The 25,245-nt window shown below is 46.0% G+C and overlaps 1 protein-coding gene across 1 annotated transcript in view; it reads right to left on the bottom strand.

Annotated features, from left to right (window-relative positions):
* Nucleotides 1–20,249, bottom strand: part of hibch (3-hydroxyisobutyryl-CoA hydrolase) — a 162,344-nt gene extending 142,095 nt beyond the window's left edge. The window contains exons 1-2 of the mRNA XM_033023764.1: nucleotides 20,131–20,249; nucleotides 16,520–16,562 (exon numbers count right to left, since the gene is read on the bottom strand). Coding sequence (XP_032879655.1) covers nucleotides 16,520–16,562; nucleotides 20,131–20,162 — 75 coding nt within the window. The 5' untranslated portion in view covers nucleotides 20,163–20,249. The remainder of the gene's footprint in view (nucleotides 1–16,519; nucleotides 16,563–20,130) is intronic.
* Between the last annotated feature and the right edge of the window lie 4,996 nt (nucleotides 20,250–25,245).

The following is a 25,245-nucleotide window of genomic DNA, read 5'->3' as shown; positions in this document are numbered from 1 at the left end:
CTTAAATCTAGCCAATGAACTGGCCTCAACTACCTTCTGTGGCAGAGAATTCCAGAGATTCACCTGTGTAAAAAAATGATTTTCTCATCTCGGTCCTAAAAGACTTCCCCCTCATCCTTAAACTGTGACCCCTTGTTCTGGACTTCCCCAACATCGGGAATAATCTTCATGCATCTAGCCTGTCCAACTCCTTAAGAATTTTGTACGTTTCTATAAGATCCCCCCTCATTCTTCTAAATTCTAGCGAGTACAAGCTGAGTCTATCCAGTCTTTCTTCATATGAAAGTCCTGTCATCCCAGGAATCAGTCTGGTGAACCTTCTCTGTACTCCCTCTATAGCAAGAATGTCTTTCCTCAGATTAGGAGACCAAAACTGTACGCAATACTCCAGGTGTGGTCTCACCAAGACCCTGTACAATTGCAGTAGAACCTCCCTGCTCTTATACTCAAATCCTTTTGCTATGAATGCTAACATACCATTCGCTTTCTTCACTGCCTGCTGCACCTGCATGCCTACTTTCAATGACTGGTGTACCATGACACCCAGGTCTCGTTGCATCTCCCCTTTTCCTAATCGGCCACCATTCAGATAATAGTTTACTTTCCTGTTTTTGCCACAAAAGTGGATAACCTCACATTTGTCCACATTATACTGCATCTGCCATGCATTTGCCCACTCACCCAACCTATCCAAGTCACCTTGCAGCCTCCTATCATCCTCCTCACAGCTAACACTGCCCCCCAGCTTCGTGTCATCCGCAAACTTGGAGATGTTGCATTCAATTCCCTCGTCCAAATCATTCATATATATTGTAAATAGCTGGGGTCCCAGCACTGAGCCTTGCGGTACCCCACTAGTCACTGCCTGCCATTGTGAAAAGGACCCGTTTACTCCTTCTCTATGCTTCCTGTCTGCCAGCCAATTCTCTATCCACATCAATACTGAACCCCCAATACCATGTGCTTTAAGTTTGCATACTAATCTCTTATGTGGGACCTTGTCGAAAGCCTTCTGAAAGTCCAGATATAACACATCCACTGGTTCTCCCTTATCCACTCTACTAGTTACATCCTTGAAAAATTCTATAAGATTCGTCAGATATGATTTACCTTTCATAAATCCATGCTGACTTTGTCCAATGAATTCACCACTTTCCAAATGTGCTGCTATCCCATCTTTAATAACTGACTCTAGCAATTTCCCCACTACCGATGTTAGACTAACTGGTCTGTAATTCCCCGTTTTCTCTCTCCCTCCCTTTTAAAAAAAGTGGGATTACATTAGTACCCTCCAATCCTCAGGAACTACTCCAGAATCTAAAGAGTTTTGAAAAATTATCACCAATGCATCCACTATTTCTGGGGCTACTTCCTTAAGTACTCTGGGTTGCAACTTATCTGGCCCTGGGGATTTATCGGCCTTTAATCCATTACATTTACCTAACACCACTTCCCGGCTTACCTGGATTTCACTCAGTTCCTCCATCTCATTTGACCCCCGGTCCCCTGCTATTTCCGGCAGATTATTTATGTCTTCCTTAGTGAAGACAGAACCAGTAGTTATTCAATTGGTCTGCCATGTCCTTGTTCCCAATGATCAATTCGCCTGTTTCTGACTGCAAGGGACCTACATTTGTTTTAACTAATCTTTTTCTCTTCACATATCTATAAAAACTTTTATAGTCAGTTTTTATGTTCCCTGCCAGTTTTCTTTCATAATCTATTTTCCCTTTCCTAATTAAGCCCTTTGTCCTCCTCTGCTGGACTCTGAATTTCTCCTGGTCCCCTGGTAGGCTGCTTTTTCTGGCTAATTTGTATTAAATTAAATATAGTGGATTTTAAGAAATCTTAAAATATGATTCATAATATCTCTTATTACTGTCTCTTAGTGTTATATATATTTCCAATGGATAAATTACAAAAAAAACTAGAAATTGTGTTTTTTTCCCTTCCAAATGAGCAGCTATTTGTGGTCATGTGGTGCAAAAGACATTTCCTCTCCTGTTTGAGTTTGTTATAATTGGTCCTCATAAACGTACCAATTCAATTTGTCGTCTGTCGTTAATGGAGGTGGAGATACAAGGAATTGCAGATGCTGAAAAAGTGTTGGAGTAACTCATCAGGTCAGGCAGCATCTCTGGAGAACATGGATAGGTGATGGTTCAGGACGGGACCCTTCTTCAGACGGAGGTGGATTGTCATTTGCATTTGCATGACTTGTGGTTTGATTGCAAGGAAGTGCAACAAGGCAAAGGAGAAAATGGCTCACGAAAAATTAACCTGAATCTTATCCGATTTGAGGCATTTTATGTAGTGATCTACTGATTGTTAGGCTGAAAGTACTCAACTTAATTTATTTCTATATTTTACTAATCTGGAAGCTTCTCAAATGTTACAAGGTTATAAGGAGAATGGATTAGTAAAGGTGTCAGGGGTCATGGGGAGAAGGCATGAGAATGGAGTTGAGAGGGAGAGATAGATCAGCCATGATTGAATGGTGGAGTAGACGATGGGCCGACTGGCCTAATTCTGCTCCTACAACTTATAAACATAAGAAAGTTCAACTCTCAACATCAGAATGATACCAAATTTCCTGATATCAAATTTCTTGATCAAAAAGTCTCATGGATGTGATCAGTAGAATTCCTATTTCGTGGAGAAAATGAGATGCTATTGCAGTTGTTAACTATACCACACCAGTTCTGGAAAACTGTAAGTGCTGCAACATGATTCCACGAATAGCAAGGCTGGAAATGGGAATGCACAGACCACACAGTGTAAACAGTGCCATGGGGCTACAGCCATCAGGCTATTAAACACCACAACCTCCAAATAAGCTCCAAACTACATAGACCTGGGGCATTATTTTTTGTCTTTGCACTACTAACTTTTTTTTGTTATTTATTATGCATGTACAGAGTATTATGTTTACATATCTGCTGTTCTGCTGCACACAAGAAGCACATTATTCCGTTTCTGCAATAAGACACTCTTGACTCTTGAGAATGGCTTTACTGAATAGTTTTAGTTTTAGTTTTTGTAGTTTTACAGATACAGCAGGGAAACAGGCCCTTCAGTACCCCGAGCCGATGCTGCCACCTGCTCACACTAGTTCCATGTTATCCCACTTTATCATCCACTATTTTTCAAACAGAGGTCAATCAACCTACAAATCCGCAGCTCTTTGAGATGCGAGAGGAAACCGGAGCACCATCAGCAAGGAAACCCACGTAGTCACGGGGAGAATGTGCAAACTCCATACAGACAGCACCTGAAGTCAAGGATCAAACTGGGACTCAGGGAATCAAACCTGTGTCTCTGGTACCAGTAACAGACAAAGTGCACTGATTGACCCACCTCTGACCCTTGAAGAAGCAGTGTGGCTCTTTGGCATTTCAAAGTCTGTGTTTTTCAGATCTATTTTAATGTTATCCAACACTACAAGATCACAGTGGCGCTGCGGGAGAGTTGCTGCCTTACAGCGTCAGAGACCCGGGTTCGATCCCGACTACGGGTGCTATCTGTATGGAGTTTGTATTTTCTCCCTGTGATCCGCGTAGGCTTTCTCAGGGAGCTCTGGGTTTCCTCCCACACTCCAAAGATGTACGGGCTTGTAGGTTAATTGGCTTGGTAAAATTGTAAATAGTCCCCAGTGTGTGTTGGTGTGCAGAGATCACTGGTCTGAATCGGCTTGTTGGACCTGGTTCCACACTGTATCTCTAAACTAATCCACTTTGGTTAATGGAATAAAAATAACACTTGTGCAGAGCCCCACCTGGTGTAACCTGATGCAAGTGCAATCAATTAAAAATGAATTATCACAGAAAATTCACAGCTATTTAAAGTGGACAAAAAATGGTCTTCTGCTGTCCATAACTGAACGCTGGGTAAAAGATGCAGCATGATCAACTTCTTGGCTAAAGTACAAAGTACTAATTCCAATGCAAATATACTCTGAACTGAAATATTATCTGTTTCTCTCCCCCACGATTGCTTGACGTGGGGGAGAGTTTTTCCAGCATTTTTTGTTTCTGCTCCTGTGCCAAAATGTGTATCATTCTTGAGATGTTTGTAATTTTGCTCCTGTCTACTTGAAATCGTGCGGATTCTTTTGCACTTGCTCACCGAGATAAGGGCAGATGAGCTTCTGGCGAGCCAACGGCCATCCACACTTCAGTAGAAGTTACGATCACTGTCATACATAGCATTGTAAGGAATGATGATAAAGCACACACATCAAAATCCCAGACTTCCAGTGGCGGAAGTCTGCAGGAACTGGAGGACAGAGATGTGTGGTGCTTCTGTCATCGTTCCCGTCGGAAGCCAGCACCACTGCGTCGCTAATGTTTTCAACGATGATGAATGAATCACCGAGATAAGCAACAGTAATGTGGACACTTTACAGCTGTGGCAACTATTTAATTGAAAGCAGCTTGCGTCCCCATTCAAAGCTATCCAATTAAATTATAGAGTCATACAATGCGGAAACAAGCCCTTCGGCCCAACTTGTCCATGCCGACCAAGATGCCCCATCTAAACTAGCCCCAATTGCCCGTATTTGGCCAAGATTGCTTTTAGTTTTATAGTTTTAGAGATAGAGCATAGAAACAGGCCCTTCGGTCCACCGAGTCCATACCGACCAATGATCATCTGTACCCTGTCCTATCCTACACGAGGGACAATTTAACCTACAAAACCCAATTAACCTAAAAAACTGCACATCTTCGGAATGTGGGAGCACCCGGAGAAAACCCACGTGGTTACAGGGAAGACGTACAAACTCTGTACAGACAGCACCCAAAGTCAGGATCGAACCCAGGTCTCTGGTGCTGCAAGAAGCAATACCACTGTACTACTGTGCTGCACTAAGCCTTTCTCAACCATGTACTTGTCCGAATGCCTTTTAAATGTTGTTATTGTATCTGCCTCAACTACTTCCTCTGGCTGCTCGTTCCAAGTACCCACCACCATCCTGGTGAAATAGTTGCCCCTCAGGTTCCTATTAAATCTTTCCCCTATCACCTTAAACCTATGCCCTCTGGTTCTTCATTCCCCTACTCTCAAAAACCAACCCAGTACATTCACACTATCGATTCCCCTCATGATTTTATACACCTCTATAAGAGGACAATAGCCAATAGGTGCAGCCAGCACTGCCATTCAATGTGATCATGGCTGATCATCCACAATCAGTACACCGTTCCTGCCTTCTCCCCATAGCCCCTGACTCCGATATTTTTGAGAGCCCTATCTAGCTCTCTCTTGAAAGTATCCAGAGAACCGGCCTCCACCGCCCTCTGAGGCAGAGAATTCCAGACTCACAACTCTCTGAGAAAAAGTGTTTCCTCGTCTGCGTTCTAAATGGCTTACCCCTTATTCTTAAACTGTGGCCCCTGGTTCTGGCTCAGCCCCCTGCTGTACTCACTCTATACTCATAACTGTGTAGCTGGACATAGTGCGATCTCCATCATCAAGTTCGCCGACGACACCACTGTTGCGGGACGAATCACTGATGGGGACGAGTCAGAGTATAGAAGTGAGATCGAACCAATTGACCAAATGGTGCCAGCACAATAACCTGGCTCTCAACACCAGCAAAACCAAGGAACTGATTGTGGACTTTGGAAGGGGTAGGATAGGGACCCACAATCCCGTTTATATCAACGGGACGATGGTGGAAAGAGTCAAGAACTTCAAATTCCTGGGCATGCATATTTCCGAAGATCTTTCCTGGTCCCAGCACACTGATGCAATTATTATTATTAAATTTAAACAGGATATCGTTTCAGAGTACCAATGGAGTGTGGTCGGAGGGTTGGAGTCTTTTCATTTAAATAAAATAGATCTTCTGGCTATTAATGTGGTAAAAGCAATCAGCCGATGGGCGGAACGGGACAAATGAATATAATCTAACATTGGTAGCCCAAAAATTGCAGTTATAGGATGAGGTTTAAATCAATACCTAAACCTACAGAAATAGTATCAATTATTTCTTCCCAATATTTTCCAAAAGTGGGCAGGACCAAAACATATGGTTAGTGAGGCCACTTCAGAGTTACATCTGTCACAGGTAGGATTTATATGACCATAAAAACGAGCTAACTTATCTTTTGACATATGAACTCCGTGAACCACCTTGAATTGTATCAAAGCGTGTCTTGCACACATTGAGGAAGTATTAACTAATTGAAGAATCCTCTCCCATTTCTCTATACATAGAGAAATTTAGAGTTCTCTTTCCCAGTCATTCTTAATTTTATCAAATGTATCTATTTGTAATTTCAAAATCAACTCATAAATAGTCGTTATTAAGCCTTTCTGATAAGGGTTCAAATGTAAATTTTCCAAATTTTCGGTTTGGTGTGGTAACAGAAAAAAGGGTAGAGTAGCCTTCAAAAAATGTCTAATTTGTAAATATCTAAAAAAGTGTGAGTTAGGTAAATTATATTTATTGGAGAGTTGTTCAAAAGAACCATCCAAAAACAAATCACGAAAAGCTACTAATCCCTTCCTCTTCCATAACAGAAAGGCTTGATCAGTATTAGAAGGTTGGAAGAGAAAATTAGATAAGATAGGACTCGATAAGATAAAATCATTCAATCCAAAAAACTTACGAAATTGAAACCATATTCGGAATGTGTGTCTTATTATTGGATTAGTCATATATTTATTCAATCTCGTAATTGTAAAAGGTAACGAGGACCCTAGAATAGAAGTCAATGATAGCCCTTGCATAAAATCACGTTCAAGATTTATCCATCCTGGGCATTGGGTATCTTCTAAATCTTTTGTCTAAAACGTTAAATAACGAACATTAACTGCCCAAGAGAATATAAGGTTTGGCAGTGCCAAACCACTGTCTTTTTTTGATTTTTGTAAGTATTTTTTACTTAGTCTGGAGTTTTTATTCTGCCATATATATGAAGAAATTTTGGAGTCAATAATATCAAAGAAAGGTTTAGCAATAAAAATTGGTATCATCTGAAATAAATACAAAAATTTAGGTAAGATAAACATTTTAGTAGCATTGATTCAGCCGATTAAAGATAAGGACATTGGTGACCATTTAGTAAACTGTTGTTTGATATGGTCAATTAAAGGCGTAAAATTAGCTTTAACTAAATCCTTGTGTTTCTTGGTAATCTTAATACCTAAATAAGTAAAACATTCGGTAGTCAATCTAAATGGAAACTGTCCATTATTCGAAACTAGATTGTTTAATGGAAAAAGCCCACTCTTACTAAGATTTAATTTATAACCAGAAAAGCGACTAAATTGATTAAGTAGTGTTACTATTGCCGGAAAAGATTTCTCAGGATTGGAAATGAATAATAACAGATCATCTGTATCTTATTCCCGCGGACAATACCAAAAATATTAGGGGATTCCCTAATAGCGGTGGCCAAAGGTTCCAAAGCAATATCAAACAGTAAAGGACAGCCCTGTCTAGTACCTCGAAAGAGCCTGAAAAAAGGGGATTTCTGATTATTGGTAAGTCCGGAAGTGGCGGCGCTGCCCTGGCAGCAGCGGCTCACCTGCAGTCCGTTTGTTTTTGCTTTTTTTGTGTTGTTTATTTCGTTTTGGCTAGTCCAGTTTTTGTTTTTTTAGTTTGTGTTTTGGGGGGGGGGGGGGGGGGTTGAAACGGGGCTTGCTGTCTCTCCCTGCGGGGGAATGCGACTTTTTGTCGTATTCCCCTTCTCTGCCTCCGTCTGCGCTGAGGCCTAATGGCGGAGCTGGCAACCTCGAGGCTCAGGAGGCAGAGCCCGCCAGGACTCACCCTGGGCTCGCTCTCGTGAGGACGGCCCGGCTCGGGGCTGGAACAGGGCTTCCGTGAGGGGCTGTGACGCTCCCGGGGGGCGGCCTGGTCCGAGGAAGGAACGGTGCTCCCGTCGGAGTGGCCGAGCTCGGGGAGGTGCGGCGCTCCCAGCCCGAGGGAGGAGCGGCGCCCATGTTTGGACGGCCCAGCCCAAGGGGGGAGCGGCGCCCATGTCGGGGCTGCCCGGCCCGAGGGAGGAGTGGCGCCCATGTCGGGGCTGCCCGGCCCAGCCCGAGGGAGGAGCGGCGCCCATGTCGGGGCTGCCCGGCCCAGCCCAAGGGAGGAGCGGCGCCCATGTCGGGGCGGCCTGGCGCGAGTCTGAGACAGTAACGGCACTTACGTGAGGGCGATCCGGCAAGGGGCTGGAACGGTGCTCCGGTGGCTGGGATGGCGTTCTGGCGGCGGTGACCTGAGTCCGGGGTTCGGCCGCGGGCCAGCGGCTGTGTCAGCAGGACTGGTGGACGGCAGCTTCGACCACCCCGGGGCCGCGGTGTTTGAGCCGCGGGACTGTTTGCTACATCGCCCGGTGGGGAATCGCCTCAGCGCAGAGAGAGAAGAGGAGGGAAGAGACTGCAGCCCTAAGCCTTTTGCCTCCATCACAGTGAGAAGGTGCTATGTGGACTCACTGTGGTGGATGTTAATATGTGTTTATTGTTGTTTTTTTATTGTATTGTATGTATGTATGACTGCAGGCACGAAATTTCGTTCAGACTTCGGTCTGAATGACAATAAAGGAAACCCTGTAACCCTGTACAGAAGGCTGAGGTGTATGATATATCAGCTTGATCCAAGAAATACATTTTGGACCAATCTTAAATATTTCAAGAGTATTGAATAAGTATTCCCATCCTACTCTTTCAAACGCCTTCTCGGCATCAAGTGAAATGACACATTCTGGTGTTTTATTTGACGCTGTACATACGATATTCATTAATCTCCTAACGTTAAAGTATGAGTAACGATTTTTAATAATAAGAATCTCAGTGGGACCGGCCCCGCGCGACCATACGATGCCCGTGCGCCTCAACGTGACCACGAGGTTGCGTAATTTGCGTGCCTAGGACACGTAAGTGGGACAGGCCCTTTAAACTATGGCACCTGGTTCTGGACTCCCCCAACATCGGGAACATGTTCCCTGCCTCCAGCATGTCGAAACACTTAAAAATCTTATAGGTTTCAATAAGATATCCTCTCATCCTTCTAAAATCCAGAATATACAAGTGCAGCCGCTCCATTCTCTCAGCATATGACAGTCCCGCCGTCACGGGAATTAACCTTGTAAACCTACGCTGCACACCGTCAATAGCAAGAATGTTCTTCCTCAAATTAGGGGACCAATACTCCAGGTGTGGTCTCACTAGGGCCCTATACAACTGCAGAAGGACATATTTGCTCTTATACAATACAATACAATACAATACAATACAATACAATTCAATTTATTGTCATTTGGACCCCTTGAGGTCCAAACGAAATGCCGTTTCTGCAGCCATACATTACAAACAAATAGACCCAAGACACAACATAATTTACATAAACATCCATCACATTGCTGTGATGGAAGGCCAAAAAAACTTCTCTCTCCACTGCACTCTCCCCCCCGATGTCAGAGTCAAAGTCAAAGTCAAAGCCCCCGGCGGGCGATGGCGAATTGTCCCGTGGCCATTAAAGCCACGCCGGGTGATGCAAGGCCGCACACCGGGTCTTGATGTTAGAGCCCCCGGCGCGCGCTCGCAGAGACCCGCCGCCATTCCAAGCCGCGCGGGGCGGTGCTGTAAGGCCCCGCTCCAGGAGCTCTTCAACCCCGCAACTCGGGCGGGAGAAGTCGCCGCTGCGGAAGCCCCGAAAAGCGGTCTCCCTCCAGGGACCCGCGGGCTCCCGGTGCCGTCCGCCAAACCCGCAGTTGCAGCCACCGAATCTCCGGGGGTCGGGTCGCAGCAGCGTCCACCACAGCTCCACCCGCTCTGGACTCGGCCAGCTCCGCGACGGTGAGGTGAGTAGTCGGCACCACAGCCCCCGGTCTTCCTGTTGGAGGCCGCTCCTCGTTGCAGCCCCAACGACAACGGAGACCCGACAAAGAAAAGGTCGGGTCTCCCGTGCAGGGAGAGATTTAAAAGTTACCCCCAACCCCCCCACACCACCCCCACCCCCCCACACACATACCCCAACAAAAAATAACAAAAACTACATAAAAACATAGACATAAAATAATAAAAATGCAGACGGACTGCAGAGGCCGCTGCTGACGAGAGTCGCGCTGCCTACCGGATACTCAACACCTCTTGTTTTTAAGGCCAACATGCCATTTGCTTTCTTCACTGCCTGCTGTACCTGCATGCTTACTTTCATTGACTGATGAACAAGGACCCCCAGATCCCGTTGTACTTCCCCTTTTCCCAACTTGACACCATTTAGATAGTTATCTGCCTTCCTGTTTTTGCTACCAAAGTGGATAACCTCACATTTATCCACATTAAACTGCATCTGCCGTGCATCTGCCCACTCACCCAACCTGTCCAAGTCATCCTGAATTCTCATAGCATCCTCCTCACAGTTCACACTGCCACCCAGCTTTGTGTCATCTGCATTTACCTGAATTTAACTCCAATATCCAATTCCCAGATCACTTGCCAGTGATCAAGATTATCCAGGAATAGGCATGTTTGGTAAGGTTTCAGATGGCATTACAATAGATGGCATCGTAGACATTGAAGATTGGTAATTCTTGGTAACCATCGTCAATGTCTACGATACCATCTATTTTAAATGCTTTCTGAAAACATGCCTTTACATTCTCATCCAAATCGTTGATTTCTGCCTTATCTTTACCATGGATGTCAAGTCCCTTTACATTTCCATTCCCCATCAGGACGGTCTCAAGGTTCTTCCTCCAACGGGGACCCAATCTATTTCCCTCTATATATCAAGATGGCGCCGGTGTGTGTGGCTGCTCGTCTGTCGCTCTGTCTGTGTTTGGTGTTTTTTTTCCTTGGCACTATACAGGTAAAGTCTCTGCTGGTGTACGACCGTCAATCTCTCCAAGATCTACGACATAATGTCGGTGCGTCTGAATATAATACCCTGCCACCGTTCTTATCCGGAACCTCGACACACCTGGACTGGGCCTTGCCTCGAAGGAAGCGTCGCCGTCGCCGTGGAAAGCGCGGCGGTCGACTGGTGAGTTTTAGACTGGGTGCACCCGGGCGCGGCCATCAGCAGCTCCCTTGTCAGCGACTTCTTCGTGGGCCTCGCCTTCGGGGTCTCCAGCCCGGTGCTTTTCAGCTGCCACCGGACCACCTCCTCCCAGAGGGTACAGAGCGCTGCCTGCCTGCTGCGGCCTGGAGAGCTGCCCGGACACGCCGCCTCGGAGGGGAGGGGGGCAGCCACCAGGTGAGCCCGCTCTTCCGGGGTCTCCAGCCCGGTGCTTCTCAGCTGCCACCCGACCAACTCCTCCCGGAAGGTGTAGAGGGCTGCCCGCCTGCTACGGCCCGGAAAACTGGCCGGACACGCCGCCTCGGAGGGGACGGGGGCGGTCGCCGGGTGTGCCGGCTGCTTCAGGTTGCTCCTTTCTCCCCCCCTCCCCCCCTACCCGCTTACGATCGGAGGCTGCAGCAGGACCGGCTCCGCTCCCCCTGCTCTCCTCAGCCCCGCCATCGCGGGGTGAATATCCGGAACCTGCGGACACTGCCCCGGACTCCCCGATCTGCAGACCTAAAGAGTCCATCCCCTTCCCGGGTTGGCCTGGTGAACGCCATATCGCTGGCAAACAAAACTTTTATTTTGAGGGATTTCTTCTGCTCCCGGGCCCTGGACTTCCTCTGTGTGACAGAGACTTGGATCGGTCCTGGTGAGTGCAGCGCTTTTACTGAACTTTTGCCGGCGGGCTGCTCTTACTTCAACTCGCCGCGGATGTCGGGCCGTGGTGGTGGAACTGCAGTCATTTATAAAAGCAATTTTAAATGCAAACAGTGCACTACATTATCAACATTCTCCAGCTTTGAAGCTACTTTATTTGAGGTGGGTCGCTCCGACACAGTGCTTTGTGCTGTCATCTACCGACCCCCCAAATACCATAAGGACTTTGTGTCTGACTTTTCTGAGTTTCTGGCTGGGATTATGCCCAACTATGACCGTGTCCTTATGGTTGGGGATTTTACCATACATGTGTGCTGTCCTGATAAGCCGTTGGCGAAGGACTTTTTAAGTCTTATTGATTCTTTTAATTTTGTGCAGTGTGTGTCTGGTCCCACACACGAACATGGACATACATTGGACCTTGTTCTCTCCTATGGCTTGCCTGTATTAAACTTGGAGGTCTGTGATAGTGTGTTTTCTGATCACATGCCTGTACTATTTGATGTTGGTTATTCCAGTGCTGCAGTTAGACCTGTAGCGTCTGCTCTGCGCTGTCGGTCCTTTAACCCTTCTGCTGCTGGCCAATTCTCTGCTGCTTTCGATCAGCTCTGTGCCCCCTCTGCGTCCACTCCCCTTGGTACGGAGGAGATTAGTTCTTGGTTCCACTCCTCCTGCACAACTATACTGGACTCTGTGGCTCCTTTAAAAACTTTGCAGCCCAGAGCTAAACCCGAGCCCTGGTTCAGTGACGCAACTCGTACAGCTCGACGGGAGTGTCGCAGAGCTGAACGCAAGTGGAAGAAGGACAGGCTGCAGGTTTCATCGCAAATCCTAAAGGACAGCTGGCGAAATTACCAAAATACTGTTAAAGAGGCCAAAAGATATTACCTGTCTAATATAATAGTGTCTAAGCGTCACGACCCACGTGTGTTATTCAAAACCATTGATTCTGTTTTAAATGCCCCACAGCCTGTCTGCCTGGAAGCATCGTCCGAATTGTGCAATGACTTCCTGCACTTCTTTATCAATAAGGTTGTTTCTATAAGGGCTCTCATCTCAGCTCCTGCCTCTGACCCCTCTGTTCCGGCCCCATGCCTGGTGGCATTTGATAAGTTTGTGCCTGTGACATTGTCGGGTCTAGAGGATGTGGTTAGGCATATTAAGCCGTCGGGTTCCCCTTGTGATGCTGTCCCTCCTCTTCTTTTTAAAGAGGTTTTCCCGAGTATAGGGCAGTCGGTTCTCGCCATCATAAACAGCAGCTTGTGTTCTGGAGTTGTCCCCATAAATTTTAAACATGCTGTAGTGCAACCACTACTTAAGAAACCCGGCCTGGATCAAACTGTTCTGGCCAATTTTAGGCCGATCTCCAAGTTGCCATTTATCTCTAAAATCATGGAGAAAGTAGTTTATGCTCAGCTGAAACTCTTCCTGGATGAGCACAATATTCGGGAGGTTTTCCAGTCTGGATTCAAGGCTATGCATAGCACAGAGTCGGCTCTGCTAAGGGTTTTTAACGACATCCTCCTGGCAAACGACTCCGGTAATTATGTGGTTCTTGTCTTGCTGGACCTATCTGCCGCCTTCGATACAGTGGACCATGGAATTTTAATTTCCCGATTACAGCACCAAGTGGGCATTTGTGGCAGTGCCCTGGGATGGTTCAGGTCCTATCTGGCAGACAGAACCATGCGTGTAAGCCTTGCTGGCTTTGAATCCTCCTCCACTCCCTTGGTATATGGGGTTCCACAGGGCTCAATTTTAGGGCCCCTGCTCTTCTCTTTATACCTACTTCCTCTGGGCTCAATTTTAAGAAGGCATGGCATCTCCTTTCACTTTTACACAGATGATAGCCAGTTATATATGCCACTCAGGAAAGAAGACGACTATTCTCTAAAATCACTTCTGTCTTGTTTTGAGGACATTAAGTCCTGGATGGCCTTAAACTTTCTGGGACTTAATGAAGAGAAGACAGAGGTGATTTTGTTTGGCCCCAATGGCTGCCGTGAACCTCCCTTTGTTGACTTGGGTCCACTGGCATTGTCTGTAAAGCCAACCGTTTTGAACCTGGGTTTTAGGATGGACGGTGATTTTAAACTAGATAAACAAATAGGCGCGGTGGTTAAGTCCAGCTTCTTTCACCTAAGGAAGCTGGCAAAGGTGAAGCCCATGCTCGAGCGGCAGCATTTTGAAACAGTAATCCATGCCTTTATTACATCTAGGCTGGATTACTGTAACGCACTCTGCTCTGGAGTCGCACGAGCTTCATTGGCTCGTCTCCAGCTTGTTCAAAATGCTGCCGCTCGCCTTTTGACCGGAACTCGAAAGAGGGAGCACATTACGCCAATTTTGGCCTCCCTTCACTGGCTCCCAGTGCACTTTCGAGTTCATTTCAAAATTATTTTATTTGTTTTTAAATCGTTGAATGGGCTCGCCTCGCCTTACCTCTCTGAGCTGCTCCACCTATATGCTCCTGCCCGGTGCCTCAGGTCAGCTGATCAGCTGCTCCTTGAGGTACCAAGGTCTAAGCGGAAGCTCAGAGGGGATAGAGCCTTTTCTGTTGCTGCTCCGGCACTTTGGAACACCTTGCCGTTGCACATCAGACAGGCCCCCTCACTGTCCATCTTCAAATCCTCCCTAAAAACACATTTTTATTCTTTGGCTTTCGACACTGGCTGAGGCATTGCTCCTGTTTTTAGTGCTTTTAATGTCTTTTAATTTTTAGTGTGTTTTTTATAGTCCTTCTTTTTATGGTTTTTAATGGTTTTTAATTGTTTGTAATAGCTTTTTGTTCATGAGTTCTCATGTACAGCACTTTGTGGCAACTGCAGTTGTTTAAAGTGCTTTATAAATAAAGTTATTATTATTATTATTATTATTAACATACTCCACCGCCTGGTGGGATTTGTCCTCACCCTCAACAACTTCGCTTTTGATTCCTCTCACTCTCTTGAAGTTACAGGTGTAGCCATGGGCACTCGCATGGACCCCAGCTATGCCTGCCTTTTTGTCAGTTAAGTCCTTTTTCAGGCGTACACTGGCCCCATCCCCCAACTCTTTCTCCGCTACATCGACGACTGCATCGGGCCAGTCATGGATTTCATTAACTTCACCATTATCTTTCTACCCTGCCCTCAAATTCACCTGGACTATCTCTGACATCTTTCTCCCCTTTCTGGATCTCTCTGTCTCCATCACAGGGGATAGACAATTGACTGGCTTCTACTATAAACCTATTGACTCCCAAAGTTATCTGGACTACACTTCCTCCCACCATGCCTCTTGCAAAGATACCATTCCCTGCTCTCAATTCCACCGTCTCCACCGCATCTTCTCTCAAGTTGAGGCTTTCCATTCAAGGACATCCGAGATGTCCTCTTTCTTTAGTGAATATGATTTCCCCTCTTCTGTCTTAGATAGATCCCTCACATGCATCTCCTCTGTGTCCCGTGGTTCTGATCCTGCTCCCCCCCTCCCCCCAGACAGAACAAGGAGAGAGTGCCCCTGGCCCTCACCTTTCACCCCACCAGCCTCCACATCCAACACATCATCCTCCAACATTTTCATCACCTCCAACGTGATCCCACCACTAATCCCATCTTCCCATCTCCACCCCTTTCTGCCTTCCACAGAGACCGCACCCTCAATAACTCCTGGATTCACTCATCCCATCTCACTTAAAACACCCCCTCCCCAGGTACTTTTCCCTGCAAATGCAGGAGATACAACACCTGTTCTTGCACCTCCTCACTTGCCTCCATTCTGGAGCCCAAGCAGTCCTTCCAGATGAGACAGAGGCTCACAAGCACATCGTCTAACTGCATCTGGTGTTCCCGATGTGTGCTCCTGTATATCAGCAAGACCAAGTATAGGCTCGGCGACCATTTCGCTGAACACTTGCACTTAGTCCGCCAGGTCCTACTGGACCTCCTGGTTGCTAAAAATTTTAACTCTGCTTCTCATTCTCATGCTGATCTTTTCTTCCTGGGTCTTTTCCATTGCCAGTGTAAGGCTACTTGCAAACTGGAGGAACACCACCTCATATTCTGTTTAGGTAGCTTGAAACCTAACAGTAGAACATTTAATTCTTCAATTTTACATAACCTACTTTCAGGAGCCGCTCAACAGCGCAGCAGTAGAGCTGCTGCCTCACAGCGCCAGAGACCCAGGTTCGATCCTGACTTCACTTGCTGTCTGTGTGGAGTTTGTACGTTCTCCCTATGACCACGTGGGTTTTCTCCTGGTGGTCCAGTTTCCTCCACATTCCAAAGACGTGCAAGTTTGTAGGTTAATTGGCTTCTGTAAATTGCCCCTTGTGTGTAAGGTGGGATAACAGAACTAGTGTGCGGGTGATCAATAGTCAGCGCACACTTGATGAGTTGAAGGGCTTGTTTCCACTCTGTATCTCTAAAATCGAACAACACCCCCCCTCCTCTTCTCCCCCTCTCCTCCCTTTCCCTGTGCCCCACCTGGACTCCTATTTCTTCCCACCCCCATCTCCTACATTCCTTCATCTATCTTCACGTTGCAACTCTTCAATCAGTCTGTCTCACACCTCTAATTTAATCTCTTGCCAACAACCTGCCTATCAACCACCCCCCCACCCCACCCCCCTCGCCTGTGTCCACCTATTACATTCCAGGACTTGTCCTGCCTCTCCTCTCTCCCAGCTTTCTTTCCCCCAATCAGTCTGATGAAGGGTCCCGACCCAAAACATCACCTATCCGTGTTCTCCAAAGATTCTGCCTGTCCCGCTGAGCACCTCCAATATTTTGTGTCCTTTCATCAGAGTTTAGGTTTTTAAACACTCGATTTCAGATCCAAAAAGGGAAAATGATAGCCCGTACTTACCAAATGTTTCTGTACAATCTGTAACCGAGAAAATGCCCTCAACCTGAAATTAAAAACAAAATAAATTGATCAACAGCAGAAATTGAACCAGAGATTTGCATTACTGTTGATAATTGGAGGTTCCTTGTCCGAGAGGGACAGATTTTTGAATGTCAGACAAAAATATCAAGGGATACAGAGCTAATGGCTAGGGCCAAGGTTAAGAACGGATAATCACCACCTAACAGAATTGTTTGGCTCACTTGAGGCTGAACTACCTAGTTCTTTCCCTTTCACTTCAATGATCCCAAGGCTGTGTTAGTGTTAATGGGGAACATATATCCCTTATTTTCTTTGCTTGCTACCCAATCTTTGTCCATTCCTTTATCTGAAATCCCCCCTGAAAAATCGATAAATAAGTGGCAAAAACAAAATGGTTCACATTTATGTAACACTGCTCACAAGGAATTTAGGAATACAAAGCACTTTACAGACAGTTAGAATTTTCCACCAATGGTACTGTTGAGATGCAGCTGTGCAGCCAATTTTTACGGAGCACTTTTTACGGAGCACACTGATAAAGCTAAAATAATCTATTTGTCTGATAGATAGATCGTGCTCAAGGCACCTGTTAGAACAGCCTTGCTACTCTTCAAAGCAATGCATTACCATCTTTACCTCCAACTAACATGGCTAACATGCCCTCAAATTAGTTTAGTTTAGAGATACAGCATGCAAACAAGCCCTTCAGCCCACCAACTCCATGCCGACCCCGTACACTAGTTCCATCCTACACACTAGGGACAGTTTACAGGTGCCAATTAACCCACAAACCGACACACCTTTGGAATGTGGAAGGAAACCGGAGCACCTGTAGAAAACTCATATGGTGGCAGAGAGAACATACCGACAGCACTCGTAGTCAAGATCAAATCAGGATCTCTGGCACTCTAATGATGCAATCTACCCATACGCCACTGAGCCATAATTAACACTAAATTGTAAAACGGGGTTACTCTAACAGTGTTGTTATACTTCAATGGATTTTGGTACAGATTTTGCAATTGTCAGGAGTGGAACCCAGAACTACAAATTTCAGACTGAGATGAGAATGTGCTGGCAAGTTGTTTTAAAAAAAAATTAGATATGATAGTGGATTGAGTAGGCTGCGACTCTATTCCTTGGTGCGCAGGAGGATGAGCGTTGTTTATATAGAGGTGTATAAGTTCATGAGAGGAATACATCGGGTAGATGCACAGAGTCTCTTGCGCAGAGTAGGTGAATTGAGGACTAGAGGACATAGGTTTAAGGTGAAGGGGGAAAGATTTAATGGGAATCTGAGGGGTAACTTTTTCACACAAAGGGTGGTGGATGTATGGAACAAGCTGCCGGAGGAGGTAGTTGAGGCTGGGACTATCCCAACATTTAAGAAACAGTTAGACAGGTACATGGATAGGACAGGTTTGGAGGGATATGATCCAAATACGGGCAGGTGGGACTCGTGTAGCTGGGACATGTTGGCTGGTATGGGCAAGTTGGGCCAAAGGCCTATTTCCACACTGTATCACTTTATAACATTTAAGAGGCTATTAGGCATGTGGCTATACGGGGAATGGAAGGATATGGATCACATGCGGGCAGAGGGGACTTGATGGGCTGAATGGCCTAATTCTGCTCCTATGTCTCAATCCCATTCTCCTGCCTTCTCCCATAATCTTAGATCTTCTTCCTAATCAAGAACCTATCAATTTCCGCTTTAAAAATACCCCAAGAATTGGCTTCCACCACTATCTGTGGCAATAAATTCCAGATTCCCTATGTCTCCATGCACCTATCTACTAGAAGGCTTACCTCGTAAACCCAGCATTCACTTCCCCCTTACATAGCTCTCTCCAGAAATTCTGCTTCCAAATCCTTGTTATGGATGGTTGTATTTAACATGACCATGGCAGAAAACCAGAAGAAGGATGGCAAAACCTTGTTCCTAAATGTTCCTCCCCCTACAGTCAGCCTGAAGAAGGGTCCTGACCTGAAACATCATCTATCCATTTTCTCCAGAGATGTTGCCTGACCTGCTGAGTTACTCCAGCATTTGGTGTCTATCCTAAACTGTGTCTATCCTGGCTGTATTTTCTACCATTTTGGCATCCCAGCCCCCCAACCCAGTACAGTGTGACTCTGTTCACTAAATCACACCTTGCATCAATGTCCCACTCCTCAGACACACTCTTCTTTGGATAACTCAACTTGCTCTGCATCGCACCAGTTAAAATCTTTATCTTATCCACCCAAGTACATTGAAAATTGCTTTGCCCATCCCCCACCCCATTTAATCTCTGCACCAAGTGGTCTTTTGCCCTGTGATATGAACCATTCGAACAGATCCACTCCCTTCCTTTCTTCCATTATTCATCTTGGCCACACCTGTCGAAAAGTCCTCACCATTCTCATTAAATTCAACTGACACAAATGCAATTGACAACTCATTTAGCTATCTACTGCCAAATATGAATTTCTCAATTAACGATACCCCTCCCAAAACTGAAGGAAGAATCATATCGTCCCACCACACAATAAAATATTATTTATAAACACACATCAAGGAAGCTGAACATCCTCCAATTTGATGGTAGGGCCACAGACACAATTTCTTCCTGCTCCTTCGCCATAGTTTTATTTCATAGCCCAGCACTTGCATAGGCTGAATATATGTAAACATGCTGTTTGATACAAAGGTGAGTTTCAGACTCACTGATCTCATCCCCAACTTTATTCTTCCTACACTCCATGATACAGAATATCCCTAATGCCACAAGAACCAACATCCACATTTATGCACATTCAATTTCTTCTGTGTCTTCTTGCTGTTTTCCTGAACGTCATTGTCCATTAACTCCTGACTTCAAACTCAGTTGTCCATATTGTCTTATAAGTACCCTGTTTGGCCATCAACTTCATTCTCATTTATATACATTCTGTTTCAATTACTCCACATGTGGAACCGTCACACATTGTGTTGCTATTCTTTGGAATAGTAAAGGGTGTGATGCAAGATGCACAGAGGTGTTGGAATTTGAGGGTACATGATATGTGCGTCCTAGGATCCCAAACCACTAAAGGTTCCGTGGTAATTGAAACGTTGCAAGTACAGTATTTTGGAAATTGAAAAGTATGGTCGCTGGCACATGCCAATGGCAGGTACATTTTAGACCATGGGCGTACTAGAGAAAATGGGTGTAACAACAATAGATGATATGTAATAAGAAATGCAAAAAAGAAAAAATCGCGTCCCTTATTAATATTTCTCACTTAGGTCACACTGAAGTTAGCACTGCCTGCCCTTAAAGGGACTGTTTACATGTAGGAAGGAACTGCAGATACCGAAAATAGACACACACAAAAATCTGGAGTAACTCAGCGGGACAGGCAGCATCTCTGGAGAGAAGGAATGGGTGACGTTTCGGGTCGAGATCCTTCTTCCGACTGTAATGTTAACAAAGCTCGAAATATGACCGCAATGCACTTGAGACAAGTTGCGGGGACCAATCGTGACAGTGCAGCTTTTTTAGCAACATTCCCAGCACTGCATAGATCTTGCAGCCATAAATACCCTTCGGCAACCAGCGACCCACCTGAGCCAAGAACCAAAGCCCCAGACACTCATCCCGAAACTGCTACACAACGTTCCAAACTCTACCCAGAGATTCCACTCGCCGCTGTCAACGTCACGCTCACTCTGACATCATCTCGCTCGCCGGCCACTCGCTCCTCCCAGATCTTGCCCTGTTCCTGCCCACTACAGCGCCCCCTAGGCGCAGGATGAATTACAACCATGGCGAGGAGATTTTTTTTTATCATTAAAAAATTGCATATCATTTCCAATGACAAATAGCTGAAAACTTTGAAATGGAAGCAAGAAAGCAATAACATTTGTAGGAGAATTGGCCTCTGTAAAATTTCCTCTTATGTCTATGGAGTGGATGAGACAGAATATCATGAGCATAGAATTAATGGCATAGAGTCACACAGCACGGAAATATGCCCTTTGGCCCAACCTTCCCACGCCAACCAAGATGCCGCATCTACACTCGTCCCACCTGCCTGCATTTGACCCATATCCCTCCAAACCTTTCGTATCTGTATATCTGTCCAAATATCTTTTAAATGTTTAGTTGTAGTGCTCCAGGCTCATTGGTCTATTAGTATGAATTCCACTTTGGGAGAAAAATTACTTATTATGCGAGAGGTCCAAAGTTCAAACCCTAGATGAGCCAGTTTAAAATGGGTGCGGCACAGTGGCAGAGCGGTAGTATTGCTGCCTTACAGCACCAGAGACCCTGATTCAATCCTGACTACATGTGATGTCTGTAAGGAGTTTGTATGTTCTCCCCGTGACCTCGGGGGTTATCTCCGGGTGTCCACACTCCAAAAAGATGCAGGTTTGTAGGTTAATTTGCTTCAGTAAAAATTGTAAATTGTTCCTCATGTGTGCAGGACTGTACTAGTGTACAGTGATCGCTGGTCAGCGAGGACTCGCTGGGTCAGAGTGCCTGTTTCCACACTATTTCCAAACAAAAAAAATTGTTATTGTAATCTTAATTTATTATATTATATTTGTGTTGTTAACTGTACAGTATTATTGTTATTGCTACTAATTATATTATTATTGTTGCATAAGATTTTTGTGAGTCAGTTTTACCCCACATTATGTTCAAGAAGGAACTGCAGATGCTGGAAAATCGAAGGTACACAAAAATGCTGGAGAAACTCAGCGGGTGCAGCAGCATCTATGGAGCGAAGGAAATAGGTGACGTTTCGGGCCAAAACCCTTCTTCAGACTGATAGGGGGTGGGGGGGGAGAAGGAATGAAAAAGGGGAGGAGGAGGAGCTCGAGGGCGGGGGGATGGGAGGAGACAGCTCGAGGGTTAAGGAAGGGGAGGAGACAGCAAGGGCTAGCAAAATTGGGAGAATTCAACGTTCATGCCCACCGGCCGCAGGCTACCCAGGCGGAATATGAGGTGCTGTTCCTCCAATTTCCGGTGTTGCTCACTCTGGCAATGGAGGAGACCCAGGACAGAGAGGTCGGATTGGGAATGGGAGGGGGAGTTGAAGTGCTGAGCCACCGGGAGTTCAGGTAGGTTCTTGCGGACTGAGCGGAGGTGCCCCACATTATGTTTGATTCTTACCGGCAATTGTTGTATTAGGAATTTATTTTGTGTAGCACCAAAAGCTCCTGGTGGACACATAGAGATATTGCAGGTACACAAAATTGCTGGGGAAACTCAGCGGGTGCAGCAGCATCTATGGAGCGAAGGAAATAGGCGACGTTTCGGGCCGAAACCCTTCTTCTTAGAGATATTGCATGTTGAATTACCTGCTACTGTGATTGCCTGTGATTAAAGAAAAGTAAAGAACTCAACTGTTGCCCGATTATTACCCACAGCCCAGAGTAACTGGAGTAATCCTACACCAAAAACCTAGGGTTACATTATAGAACCTACTCATCATCCTCCTCTGGTAACTAGTGTAAATCGATGGTACACAAAAATGCTGGAGAAACTCAGCGGGTGCAGCAGCATCTATGGAGCGAAGGAAATAGGCAACGTTTCAGGCCAAAACGTTGCCTATTTCCTTCGCTCCATAGATGCTGCTGCACCCGCTGAGTTTCTCCAGCATTTTTGTTTACCTTCGATTTTCCAGCATCTGCAGTTCCTTCTGAAACACATAGTGTAAATCGATGGTCGGCCGGGACTCAGTGGACTGAAGGGCCTGTTTCAATGCTGTATCTCTAAAAACTAAATTAAAAAATGAAAATGTATATTGGCAATAAAGCAATGAAAGTAAGGGTGCAGAACGAAGGGTCCCTGGTCCCTACTCCCAACTACCATGTCCCAGCCTCCAATCTGACTACACAATGACCCAGCATGTAATTAACCCTGTGGAGTAAAGATCCTTGAGTTAAGGCTTGGCAAAGAAGGGCAGGGGGCACCACACTTTCACTCTCAGTTATAACTGAAATTTGCTCTGGCAAATAACCAAAACAAGCTGCTGGCAGGGACTCTAGGAATTCTGGACACTAAAAGCTTCACAACATCAATACAATAATAATGGAATTATGCAGAACGTTGAAATAGTGAAGCATCATTGGCAACAAGTACCTGTTACTGGGCTTGTTGTTTCAAGAGGAGGAGGACCTGGTATCAGTCTACTCAATGTTCATGAAGAGTTGTTGATGGTGATATTGGCAGACGTAGCAGTTGCTGTTCCAGCAAAAGCTAAGGATCTGTAGGATCAGACTAATGTCAGGGGAGCGGAAGACAAAATGCTGGAGTAACTCAGCATTACAGGCAGCATCTCTGGAGAGAAGGTTTTGTGTCGAGACCCTTCTTCAGACTGATGTCAGGGCTAAAGATGTTTCTTCTGCATTGGGGGTCCAACCAAAGCGGACCAAATTTGAGTCCAACCAGATTATACAGATTGAATACAGGACATTTAGTGGTTCTGGGATAGTGAGTTCAAGAAATGGTAGGGAAGTGTCGGAAATGGTCCAGGTGTATTTGGGTGCCAGATGGAAGTTAGTGGTGAAGTTGATGAAGTCAGAGAGTTCACTGAGTTCATCAACTTCACCACGAACTTCCATCCGGCACTCAAATACACCTGGGCCATTTCCGACACTTTTCTTGACCTCACTATCTCCATCACAGGTGATAGACTTCTGATCGACATCCACTATAAACCCACTGACTCCCATGGCTATCTAGACTACATGTCTTCCCTCCCTGCTTCCTGTAAGGACTCCATCCCCTACTCCCAATTCCTCCGTCTACGCCGCATCTGCTCCCAGGATGAGGTGTTCCACACCAGGGCATCGGAAATGTCCTCATTCTTCAGGGAATGGGGGTTCCCCTCCCCTACAATAGACGAGGCTCTCACCAGGGTCTCTTCCATACCCCGCAACACTTCTCTCTCTCCCCATCCCCCCACTCGGAACAAGGGCTGAGTCCCCCTAGTCCTCACCTTTCACCCCACCAGCCGTCACATACAACAAATAGCCCTCCGTCATTTCCGCCACCTCCAACGTGACCCCACCACTCGCCACATCTTCCCATCTCCTCCCCCTGTCTGCTTTCCACAAATACCGCTCCCTCCGTAACTCCCTGGTCAATTATTGCCTTCGCACCCGCACCACCCCCTCCCCGGGCACTTTCCCTTGCAACCGCAGGAGATGCTACACTTGGCGCTTTACCTCCACCCTCGACTCCATTCAAGGACCCAAGCAGTCGTTCCAGGTGCGACAGAGGTTCATCTGCACCTCCTCCAACCTCAACTATTGCATCCGTTGCTCTAGATGTCAGCTGATCTACATCAGTGAGACCAAACGTAGGCTTGGCGATCGTTTCGCCGAACACCTCCGCTCGGTCCTCATTAACTAACCTGATCTCCCTGTGGCTCAGCACTTCAACTCCCCCTCCCATTCCGAATCCGACCTTTCTGTCCTGGGCCTCCTCCATAGCCAGAGTGAGCACCACAAGAAATTGGAGGAGCAGCACCTCATATTCCGCTTGGGCAGTCTACACCCCAGTGGCTTGAACATTGACTTCTGCAATTTCCGGTAGCCCTTGCTGTCTCCTCCCCTTCCCAGCTCACTGAGCCCTCTGGCTCCTCCTCTTCCTTTCTTCTACCCCCCCCCCCCGCCCCCTGCATCAGTCTGAAGAAGGGTTTCGGCTCGAAACGTTGCCTATTTCCTTCGCTCCATAGATGCTGCCGCACCCGCTGAGTTTCTCCAGCATTTTTGTCTACCTTCGATTTTCCAGCATCTGCGGTTCCTTCTTGAACAATTAGCCGACATACCTGTATGTCTTTGGTGTGAGAGGAAACCACAGACCCTGGAGAAAATGCAGCAAGTCACGGGGAGAAAGTACAAACTCCGTACAGACAGCACCCGTAGTCAGGATCGAACTCGGGTCTCTGGCGCTGTGCCACCCCAATACACCACCGTGCCACCAAGTCATATTGAGATCTCTTTTTTTTTTTAAACGTGACCTTTCACATATCGTGCCTGCTGTGGAAATATGTTGTAGTGAGACAGTTGCAGTTAATGACAACTTAAACGCATGAAATGAAACCTATGAGAAATCTGAAAATATTGCCTGTATTTTATCATATATCACCGGACCTGCTAATTTTGTCTACTATTTTGTGCTTTTCCAGAATCTGCAGTAAATTGCTTTTATATGAATTTTTGGAGTTTGGGTCAGGCAGTATCATTTAATGCTGCAAACAAATGGGCCAAGTTGCAAATGAGAGTCTCACCAGAATTGTCCTCCGTCGTTAAACACCACAGATGCGTTGATACCTTTCAGTCACTTCCTCTATGTCCTAGCATGCCGAGATGCACGTCCTGCTGATGGCTGACTTTTTAACATCGGATGCCAGTGATTTCAAAAGTAGCCATTAGTTTCAATCAAAGGTAGACAAAAATGCTGGAGAAACTCAGCGGGTGAGGCAGCATCTATGGAACAAAGGAAATTTCCTTCGCTCCATCAGGGCTGCATCACCCGCTGAGTTTCTCCAGCATTTTTGTCTACCTTCAATTTTCCAGCATCTGCAGTTCCTTCTTAAACATTGGTTTCAACCAGTTCACTTTGGTCTAAGGTAGCCACTGAAGTACATCGTACATATATAACCATTAAAACTATCTGATTAAGGGTCTCGACCTAAAACATCATGTATTCCTTTTCTTCAGA

Source organism: Amblyraja radiata, chromosome 7 (assembly GCF_010909765.2).
Source record: "Amblyraja radiata isolate CabotCenter1 chromosome 7, sAmbRad1.1.pri, whole genome shotgun sequence".
NCBI classification, from domain to species: domain Eukaryota; kingdom Metazoa; phylum Chordata; class Chondrichthyes; order Rajiformes; family Rajidae; genus Amblyraja; species Amblyraja radiata.
The sequence above is the reverse complement of the archived record's forward strand: the minus strand, read 5'-3'. Positions and strand labels throughout refer to the sequence as shown.